At 46.0% G+C, this 10,935-nt stretch overlaps 1 protein-coding gene across 1 annotated transcript in view; it reads right to left on the bottom strand.

Annotated features, from left to right (window-relative positions):
* The window catches only part of RYR3 (ryanodine receptor 3), a 366,192-nt gene that overhangs the window by 194,306 nt on the left and 160,951 nt on the right, over positions 1-10,935 (bottom strand). Inside the window, exons 43-45 of the mRNA XM_015409322.1 lie at positions 6,877-6,939; positions 3,417-3,492; positions 3,160-3,283 (exon numbers count right to left, since the gene is read on the bottom strand). Of these exons, the coding sequence (XP_015264808.1) occupies positions 3,160-3,283; positions 3,417-3,492; positions 6,877-6,939 (263 nt within the window). The remainder of the gene's footprint in view (positions 1-3,159; positions 3,284-3,416; positions 3,493-6,876; positions 6,940-10,935) is intronic.

Below are 10,935 nucleotides of genomic sequence, written 5' to 3'. Positions count from 1 at the left end.
GATATGAAAAGAAATATTGATGGTGTCAATTGTCATGCCAATAAAACCAATCAATACTGCTTCATACATTAATAGTAGATTAATTGTTCTAAAGCCATTGCAGAATCTAATCAAAGTTTTACATATTTATTTTATATAACATTTTTTGGCAGTTGGCTCTTTTAAATGGCTAGTATTGATTGTTGGATGGGAGCCTGGTGTTTGCTGCTGCTGGAATTATTAGATGAGAAATTATATTTAATTATTAACCTATGTTTTTGCATCATTTTCAAGCCTCCTAATTGCATGTGTCTTGGAGAAAATGATTTTGAATCCTTTTGGCAATTTTGGGCATTTGAAACATTTGAAAATGTTTAGATTGGAAAATGTTGTTGTGCTATAGGGTTGGCTTGTTGGATGTGACAGAATAGAGTCCATCTTGTGTTTGCTTTAGTTAAAATGGCCACCCACCCTGGGAAGTAGGGCAAAACTCCAGGGTAGGCCTACAAATCCCAGATGCCTCTATGGCCAAAAAGTGCAGGAAAGCCAGGGGGCGGAGTCAGAAGATATAAATGCTCCAGCCAGCCTGGGAGGGGGGAGTCATCCTGCAACCCTCAAAGAGGCCAGGAGGCTCTTGCTGCAGATTGCCCACAGGCAGAGAGAGAGGCCTTGGGGATCAGGGAAGGCAGCAGTGGGGAGGGATCCAGAGCTACCTGTAGAAGGCAGGAGGCCAGGCTGCAGGTTGATAACTGAACCTCATCCTGAGGGGAAATAAGTATAGGGATCAGTTCAGCGACAGAGGAACTGCGTTTTGTCTTATTTTATTTGTACCCAGTGGTGTTTTCCTTTCTGTGTTTGATTTAAAGTGCCTTTTTGTGTTTAGAATCCAGGAGAGACGTTCCTGCAGGTATGCTGATCTCTGGCTGCATAGAGCCCTAAAAAATTAATACTATAACTTTGAATCTGATCCAGTACTCAACTGACAGCCAATGCAGCTAGAGCAGCACTGGCTGAATGTGCATCCATGACCCACTCAACAGGCACATTGCTACATTTTGTACCAGCTAAAGCAGAGGTGTCAAACTCATTTGTTATGAGGGCCAGATCTGACATAAATGTCACTTTATTGGGCCAAACCATGTGTGCCATAAAACGTAATGGCAGGTATAGGAGATATAAACTGTAAGGACAGCAGCTGGTAAGCTCTGAGTTGGTGTATCCTCACTGCAAGCCCTCATGTGTTAGGAAGGAGGTGCAAAGGAAAACCCGCATAGGCAGTCTGGACAGCCAGTGATGCAGCACTGGGCAGATGCTCCTACACTGTCTGACTGCTGCAGACAAAGTTGTTCCACCGTGCTGAAGCCACAATTGGGGTGGCTCCACCCACTCCCCGAAGCAGTCTCCTGTTCCCTCCCTTACATCAGATGCTTGTGGGCTGCATAAAAGCCTTGGATGGGCTGGATCTGGCCCCCGGGCCTTATGTTTGACACCTCTTAGTTAAAGCTTCCGGGTTAGACTCAAGGGCAGGCCCACATAGAGCAAGTTGTGACCATTGCATGGATTACTGTTGTGAGGTCATGGGGGAGGGAGAGGATTTATTAGCTCCATATGAAAATGCTTATCCTTGGCTCTGATGAAGATTGGAAATGTAACTTTACCTGGGAGACACATTGGTTTGATGGAAAGTCATATCATCTACAGAAAGATATTGATATACCTGCTGTTTAAATCATTGCTTGCCAAAAGCACAGAAAACACAAGTCATCTAACGGTGCATGAATTTTTCTTTGAGCTGTTATGTATGATGTTAAGCAACCTTGTTTGACTTGTATTCTGTTTTGCATTTTATTGTGGCTTGTCTTTTGTCCTTCGATATGGTACACATATGTTTAAGATTTATTTCATAAGACATGCTGTACACATATGTTAAAAGTTCCATTTTATAAAGTTTTCTTCTGTTATAATATCATATTTAACTTTAATATAATTATCAGACAAATAACCTTGCACAAGTCTTTTGTTAGTTGTTTGCTACACAGGCCTGTAGCAAAGATTTTGTGGCTTGTGGGGCAAATTTTTTTCTGGCGGGGCTGAAGTCCTCAGTGCAGAAAGAAAAGACATTTAGCCTAATAGAGAGCTGTTACCAGGACAGATCTCTAAAATGCAAGCTGTCAACCACTTTAGATGTTCTCAGCTGCTGCCCTAAGCAACTTCTGCCCTAAGCAACAATTCTGATAACAAGCCAGCAGGTGGGGGTAATGACTTCTATAGTCAAGCAAGCTATCACTAAGGCACAGAGGTCATTTTGGGGGGGATCGCAGTTCCCCTGGGTGAGGTATGGGGGGCGGGGCACATGACGAAGCCCCACCCCTGCTTCCGGCTGCCCCACTTCCAGCCCTCATTCAGCCAGGAGGAGGCAGGAGAAGAGGGAGGGTAAGTTGCTTCCTCCCTGCCTCTCCCCACCCCTGCCTGCCTGGGGCCAGGGAGGGCCTTTGCGGGGCTTCCTTGCACTCCCGCCAGCCTTGCAGGTCCACCGCCGGGCCCCTCATAGGGCTCGGCAGTGGAGCTGCAAGGCCGGCGGCGGCCGGGACCGTTGGGGGCGGGGTGTGTGGCCTTATGACAAACTTCCAGTGATGTCAGGGGGTGTGGCCTTATGACACACTTCCGGTGATGTCAGGGGGTGTGGCATATGCTAATGAGTTATGCTAATGAGTTCCCCTAGCTCTTTTTCTATGAAACGACCCCTGCTTAGGCATACAAACTCTCTTAAAGGAGACCTAGAGGTCACCCAGTCCAAGGGAAAGCATTCCAGGCAAGTGGGAATTGCAGTGTCATAGAATTTCTTGTGGCACTAATGTGCCACCCAGATGTAGTCTGAGCTGCAAAAGCCAACATACTGGTAGAGGTAGGGTTGCCAGGTCCCCTCCTCGCTCCAGCAGGAAGATTTGGGGCATTCCAGGGGTGGGTGGGGCCATCCCCAAGTTCCACCCCCAAGTGCAACCACCTGCCCAGCCACCCCTCTCCCTCCCGCCAGATTTAAAGGGCTTCAGATGATTGGCAGAGACCACATGGCCCACCAATCAGTGTGATGGCCCTTTAAATCTAGCAGGAGTGAGTGAGAGGGGCAGTCGTGGGCTGCATACTTGGCTCACAAAAAGAACAGGGATATATTGTACTTACCTAGATATGACAATTCCATTGACTAAAAGAAATTTAAAAAGTTCTTGTGCTTTTTCCCTGTCCCGAGACTTTTCTTTGGCTGTCAAAGTATCATAAGGTACCAATAAAGGATGGGTGCCTCCACCTGTAATAAGACAACAGAATTTTTGTTATTTACTGCTATACCATCAGCTTCCAAAATGTTAAGAATTATTCTATTTTCAGTTTGTCTTCTGTATGTTGATTCTTAGGTTTTCTACAAAGCATTTCAACCTCACCTTTATTTTCTAATTCAATCTTCTTCTTTTTAGCCCAAATGTTATGATAGTTTTCTGCCACCACTTCAACCATTCCCTGCATCATCACAAAAGAGAGAAAGGATAGAGTCATTTACAAAAATTATATTTCCACAGCATTTCTAAAACACAATTTATTAAAATATTATGGCACAGATAGATGTCGCTGTGTTGTGGAGTAAGAAAACAAGAAATGTACTGAAAAGAGTTCTTTTTAAAAAAAATCAAAACCCTGGTATTATACCTAATATTAAATATCTATATAGCCAGTTGAATTTTAGCTACCACCAGAGGTAGGAATAGTTTTAGAGGGTACTAAAAGAATAGCTAGTAGAACAGCTAGATTTGAGTTCGGTAGCACCTTATAGACCAACAAGATTTTCAGGGTATAAGTTTTGCGTGTATAGATCTTTGCTGTGTTTCTCCCCTTCACCTCAGTAGTACCATCTGAACCCTGGAAATAGTCTTTTCACCCCTTGTCCCTCTCCATTCCAGCTCCTCAATGCACATTAGTCTTGCAACCCCCACAATCTAATTTCTGGGTTAGTTAGGATCCAACTAGATATGCCAAGAGTTTCTTAATGAACCTGTTCAGCAGCCATACTTACCCTATTCTATACTCACAATCAGACTGTGTGCCAATTAGGAATATTGTTTGGACTGCATCAAGCAACTCAAACAGCTGCCAAATAAGTTTGAAGCTTTATCTTGGTCAGAAGCTAAATCATAGCTGATTAAATGATCAGCAGGGAGTAGGACTCTAAACCACAACCATCTTCAGAAAAATAGCTATGAAATTGCAAAAGGGAGAGGAAAAAGAGCTCATAGCTCCTTCCCCCTCAAAACTAGCAGTGCTTCTGAAGTCACATTGCTAAACGAAAGGAGAAAGAGCTCATTTCTCTCCTGTTCTCTGCAGCACAAACTGACAGGTTAGGACCAGGAGAAATCTGTTTCTTTCTCCTCACCCCAAAACGACAGCTTGGACTGCAGGGAACAGGAAATCTTCTTTTCTCTACAGCCTAAGCTGCCAGCTTCTGACCACCACTCCCATGCTAAAGTGCTGAGTCTCAGCAAAACTGGGAGACAGCAGAGTTTACTGGATAAGAGATCAGAAGTTGGGAACTGGCTCCAGATTCCTCCCTCCCCCTTAAAACCTTCGTGGGTACACAGAAAATTTCCCCAGCAGGCTGTGATGGACTGCACATTTTAAAAGCTTAGAAGTGTTGTACAAACAGCTGAAGGACTCTGAAGGGTCAATTCATCAGAGCATTGAGTGACAGGCTGCTCCAAGCAATCTGATTGGTTAGCATTAGCTGAGCAGAGACAGTCTTGTGAGAGCTGCATGCTGAGGACTAGGGGTGTGCCAAAAATTTTTTTTTGACCCATTCGGATTTGGCCAAATCGGGCAGAATCAATTTCGGCTGGCAGTAAGACTCCCGCATGTCAGTTTCGTCAGTAGGAGCGGATTTGGGAGTCTTTCGGCCAGCGGAATGTCAATTTCAGCTCCATTATATCCTATGGGCCATTGAAGTCAATGGTGAAAACATAGGGTATATTCTGGGGGCTGGAGGGGAGGGGGTTTGAGGGAGTTACTTTTCCCCCACCATAGAGAACAATGGAGGGGATAGGGGCAACCTGTTTGGGGGCCTGTAGAATTGGACCCCCTGGTCCAATATTCTTTAAACATGGTTGGTATCTTGGGGAGAGGCTCCAGCAGCTACCCTGCAAGTTTGGAGCCTCTCCCTCAAACCGCTCCCCTCCAGCCCCCAGAATATACCCTATGTTATCACCGTTGACTTCAATGGCCGATAGGATATGATGGGGCTGAATTGCCGCCGAAATTCAGTGGCAAGTCGATTCAGATCAGAGAATCTGATTCGACCTGCAGCAGCCTGAAAGGGGTCCGAATGGGCCATTTTCAGGGGTGCATTCGGTTCGGATGAACCGAATGAACATCCCTACTGAGGACAGTCAGTCAGATTTCTGTCCTGACTGAATTGTGTCTGATTTCAGCCTTAGTTGAGAGCAGTTGAACACAGATGGAGAATTGGGGGGGGGGGAAGTTGGCAAGAAAGTTAGGGAAGTTAGGCAAAGACTCCCTTTCGAGCCAACGAAGGGGATAGATCTTCTAGTGACAGGAGAATTTCCCTACCCAGTCAAACAAGGAGTTAGCTCTGAAGAGTGGAGGGATCCCTGGTCTGGTGTGGTTAGCAACTGCCTTCAGAGACCTTAAGAATCAGATAAAAACTCAAGATGAGTAGTGGAGTTTCAAGAGAAGAGTCTGGGTATTGGAAAGAGCGGGTATTGGAAAGATTCCAGCCTTCTGGAATCTAAATGAGTCAGGGAATACTCAAAGAATGTGTACTGGAGTGTTTGGAGAACACTCGAACAAAAGCCTCTCAACATAAAGATTTAAGTAACTGCGAATAGCTTAAGAAACTCTCATTAGGCTGAAATATAAGAACTATAGTCTGTGCATGTACTGTTTTAACTTCCGAGTTATCTATATTGAATTACCTCAGAACTTTCTACCTCTGATTTCACCTGACCTTTCCCTTCTGTGTTGAATAAAATATTTTGTTATTTTGAATTTCAAAATGTCTCAAGTGCCAATTTCAGTGGTTTAAGTAAAAGGGCAATCCCAACCCTTCCCTCAGGTTCCTGGGCTGAGCTAACAGTAAAATATCATTTTGAGACAGAGTGGGACAGCTGAAGTTGTTCGGGAAAGAAGAAAACAGGCACTACAGCTGCTCAATCTGAAAGGGAGAGAAAAATGGAGGAAAAACCTGGCCTCTGAAGGAGGGAAGTGGACGGGGCTGTCATGCAGGCCATCAGAAGCTGACTCACCTTCTGATGGCTGCAACTAGCCTGATCCTGTGAATAAACACAAACAGGTTGTGAACAGCCCAAACTTCCACTGACTAACTAGCTGCCTGATTACCAGTAAAAAAACAGGAAGCCCCCCAAACTGACAGATGTTTGAGCATTCCTAAATTCAATAAACCAATATATTCATCTACTTCTACATTTTCATTGGGAGCCTGCAGCTAAAAAAATGACTGGTTGGTTTGAATCAGTATGTGAAATTCACACCCATTGCTTTCTGATCATTATAACCTTGGGTACCAGGTCACAATGCTTCAGTGACAACAGAAGCCACAAGAGCAGAATTCCCCTGTTAAAGTCTCCCCAGCACTACTCCCCTATTACGTTCTCCTCAACATTCCAGACAGCCCATTTCACTGTCTTCTTTTGAATAGTTCATTGTTCCTCTGATTTCAAGGCCCTATGCATAGTTTGCTTCAGGCTCTATTTTCTCTTTGGCTCCTTTGCCTTTGTTACATGACAGCTCATTCACATTCTCATGTGGTTCACTGTTGACATTAATTAAAAATGAATGGTGTTTTTCAAGTGATATACTTTTGAATATCTTAAAACAAACCTGGAGTTCCCTAGAGAGTACAACATTCGACAGATCAAGTGGAGCTGGGTTGTATCCATTTCCCTATTGAAAAAAAGATGAAATATTAGCTGTTATTTTTCCATATGTACACAATTTTCATTCACCCCCTATCTACTGGCTATTTTTAGTGATACAAATGCTTCTAAATTTCTGTACTACATCTTTTTTCTAAACTAGAAGCTTAACTTTTTATCTTAGTGATTGTAGGTTGTGCTGGCTTCGGTAGCACATATACTAAAATTGGAATGATTCTAGGCAATGGAAACTTCCACCAGGACAGAGGTACTATTCTAGAGCCTGAAAAATTCCACTGCAAAAATAATTTTCACTGCGATGCCATCCCATACCTCTCTCTGCTGCCAGTAAGCCTCCCCCTACCAGTTGCCAGGAGTGATCTGACAACTCTAAAAGCTTCAATGATTCATTTCCATGCCTAATTCTCTATTAAAGGAACAAGGCATTTTTATTTTTTATTGTGTATGTGTGCATTGGTCAACAATTTTTGTTGAAACCATCTGGCAACCCTTTGTACACATGTCTTTAGTTACAGTGAATCAATCCCACAAGGGATTCAGCAATCCTCTGACATATTTTCCAGGCATGCTAATGTAACCTTAACTGCACTAGGGGGCTAAAGAGTTGAGCTATTCCATTCAGGGGGAAAGGTCCAATCTTCCCAGAATGACCAAAGGGCCTGAAGTAGCAGGTAGCTTGCCTCAAGAAGACATCAGCTTGTCTATAAAATTATATATTAATATCTTAGGTATGAGAATTTATTATACTGATAATTGAAAATCTGACTCCCAACCCATCATTAATGCCAGCGCCAATGGTGAAGAGTTTAGGAGTGATCTTGGACACCTTGCTTTCAACGGAGGCCCAAGTCACAAATGTTGCTAAATCAACTTTTTACCATCTTTGGCTGGTTAGGCAGCTGGTTCCCTATTTCTTCTCCCACAACTTGGCCACGGTGATCCATGCAATGGTCACCTCCGGGCTAGACTGCTGCAGCTTGATGTATGCAGGCCTGCCCTTGATTTTGACTCAGAAACTTCAGCTGGTCCAAAATTCAGCAGCGCGCCTCCTGACTGGAACATCTTCACGGGCTCATATACAGCCAGTGCTCCACCAGCTGCATTGGCTCCCAGTTGAGTACCAGATCAGATTCAAGGTTATGGTATTAATCTTTAAGGCCTTTTGCGGTCTGGGACCAACATATCTGCAGGACCATCCCTCCCAATATGTCCCCCCAAAAGCCTTACGCTCATCAGAACAACATCTTCTGGTGATCCCTGGCCCAAAAGACATCTGGTTAGCCTCAACTAGAGCTACAGTCTTTTCAGCTCTGGCTCCATACTGGCAGGCCCGTAGCTACATTGGCTCATTTGGGGGCCCGACTTATTTCAAAAGCCCCCCAACTTTCCATCTGCTGCCTCTTCTTGCCTTCCCCCATAGCTAAATGGCCAGGGGAGAGGCATCTGCGCCACCCGCCGGGGCCCCTCACGGTTTGGTCCTCCCTGATAAAGCAGCGGGGCTTCCCACCCTAAGCTGGAGCTCTGCTTAACTGCCTGGCTTACGGAACCACCGGTCACCTGGTGCATGCCATTGGGAATGTGGATTGACAGTGGAGGAGCAGGGCACCGCGGTCTCCTTCACTCTCCACCCAAAGCTGGGATCCGGAGGTGAGCGCTGAGGACCGGGGTGTGGTGGGTGAGGCGCCAAAGGGCTGCTCACCCATCTCTCCAGCAGCCAGACTGAGCCCAATCCCAGGGGTGGACAGCGCACCACCGCCCCTTCCCACCCGCTCCGCAACTTCAACTGGGGGCCGCTCCCAGTGCAGAACGTCCATGGGCGCTCATGCTGCAGCTTCTGGACGATGGGCAGCAGGCCAAGGGGCTTCGGCCTCAACCTGTACCTCCTCGAGGACCTCTTCAGCAGTTGGGGGAAGCCTGCGTGGCCATCCGAGCAAGAAGGTGAGGGCCAGTGGGAGAAGGAGGGGGTGCAAAGGGTCGGTGCCTGGAGATGCTGTGGGAAGGACAGAGGAGTAAAGACTCTGTCTGGGTGGCCCAAGATCTTCAACTTTAAGTAAATTAACTTTAATTAATTAGCTAGTGCCCCCCAAGAATTTGAAATGCCCCCCGAATTAGAAATTCCTAGCTACGGGCCTGCGTACTGATGGAACACTCTCCCAAGTGAGATCAGGGCCCTGCAGGATTTATTACAGTTCCACAAGGCCTGCAAAACAGTTGTTCCACCAGGCCTTTGGTTGAGGTGGCGGGTGTCCAATTACATTGGCCTCTCCTGCTCCATTCCACCTTGTGTTGTGCACTATATCAACCAGTCGACTTGCTCGATGCGCTGGTCCTTTTTGGGCACACATACAGCGAGCACCTGGAACTCGTTAGACTGTTTCATCATCATGTGTTTTGTTAATTGGGTGTTACTGGTTTTTAACTGTATGTATGTGAAATTGTTCTCAACTGTTTTTATTTTGTCTGTTGTAACCCGCCCCAAGTCTGCTTGTGGGGGAGGGCGGGATAGAAATTCAATAAATACATAAAAGAGGGTTTGTGTTTTTGAATTGATTGGCTGTTAGCCTGTATTTTGATAGTTACTGTGAATGTTTGCAATAGATATTACAAGTCGGGACCCACAAGAAACTTGCAGGAGTGGCCATCCCATTCTCCCCACCTTTGCTTCCTCCCCTCTCCCCCAACTTCTCTCAGTCTCTCACTCCTTCTCCCTTCTGCCATCCATTTTCTTACTCTCTCTCTCCTCCATGCCGGTCATGTTCACTTTCTGCCCCCTACCCCATCAGTCTCTTTTCCTGGCCTCCATCACCCTCCCAGCCTCCCACCTGCTTCCACCCCCCACAGAAGCAGCAACAGCAATGGCAGTCAGTCTCCCAGCTGCCTGCCTGCTTCCCCCCTCACAGCAGCAGTAGCACTCCCAGCCACCTACCTGATTCCTACACCCCCCACAACCGCAGTAGCGGTGGCAGCAGCTCTCTTTGAATCAGCTACAGAGATCAGTTCCCCGTAGGGTTGCCAGCTCCAGGTTGGGAAATTCCCAGAGATTTGGGGGTGGAGTCTTGGGAGAGTGAGGTTTGGGGAGGCATAGCAACCTCAGCAAGGTATAATGGCATAGACTTCACCTTCCAAAGCAGCCATTTGCTCCAGGGGAACTGATAGCTGTCATTTCAGGTTTTTAACACCCTCCTAATATATATATCCCCCTCATGGATCACTGTCTTGTCGTGGCGAGGGGGCTTGTGTAGTTCAATGAAGCTGTGGGCTATGCCGTGAAGGGCCACCCAAGACGGACAGGCCACAGCAGAGAACTCAGACCAAGAGTGATCCCCTGGAGAAGGTAATGGCAACCCACTCCAGTATGTTTGCAAAGAAAACCCCATGGACAGTATCAAAAGGCTAAAAGATATGACGCCGGAAGATGAGCCCCTCAGGTCGGAAGGTGTCCAATATGCTACTGAGGAAGAGCAGAGGGCAAGTACAAGTAACCCCAGAAAGAATGAAGCGGTTGGGCCAAAGCCAAAAGGACGCTCAGTTGTGGATGTGTCTGATGGTGAAAGGAAAGTCCGATGCTGCAAAGAACAATACTGCATAGGAACCTGGAATGTAAGATCTATGAATCAAGGTAAGCTTGACGTGGTCAAAAATGAGATGGCAAGACTGAACATCGATATCTTAGGAATCAGTGAACTTAAGTGGACAGGAATGGGCAAATTTAACTCAGAAGACCATTATATCTACTACTGTGACCAGGAATCTCGTAGAAAAAATGGTGTGGCCTTTATAGTCAACAAGAGAGTGCAGGGGTCCGTACTGGGATACAATCTCAAAAATGACAGAATGATTTCGGTCCGATTCCAAGGCAAACCATTCAACATCACAGTAATCCAAGTCTATGCCCCAACCACTGATGCAGAAGAGGCTGAAGTGGACCGGTTCTATGAAGACCTACAACACCTCCTAGAACTAACACCAAAAAATGATGTCCTCATCATCATAGGGGACTGGA

The sequence above is a fragment of the Gekko japonicus genome, unplaced genomic scaffold (assembly GCF_001447785.1).
Source record: "Gekko japonicus isolate JY-2015 unplaced genomic scaffold, Gekko_japonicus_V1.1 scaffold613, whole genome shotgun sequence".
Lineage (NCBI taxonomy): Eukaryota > Metazoa > Chordata > Lepidosauria > Squamata > Gekkonidae > Gekko > Gekko japonicus.
The sequence above is the reverse complement of the archived record's forward strand: the minus strand, read 5'-3'. Positions and strand labels throughout refer to the sequence as shown.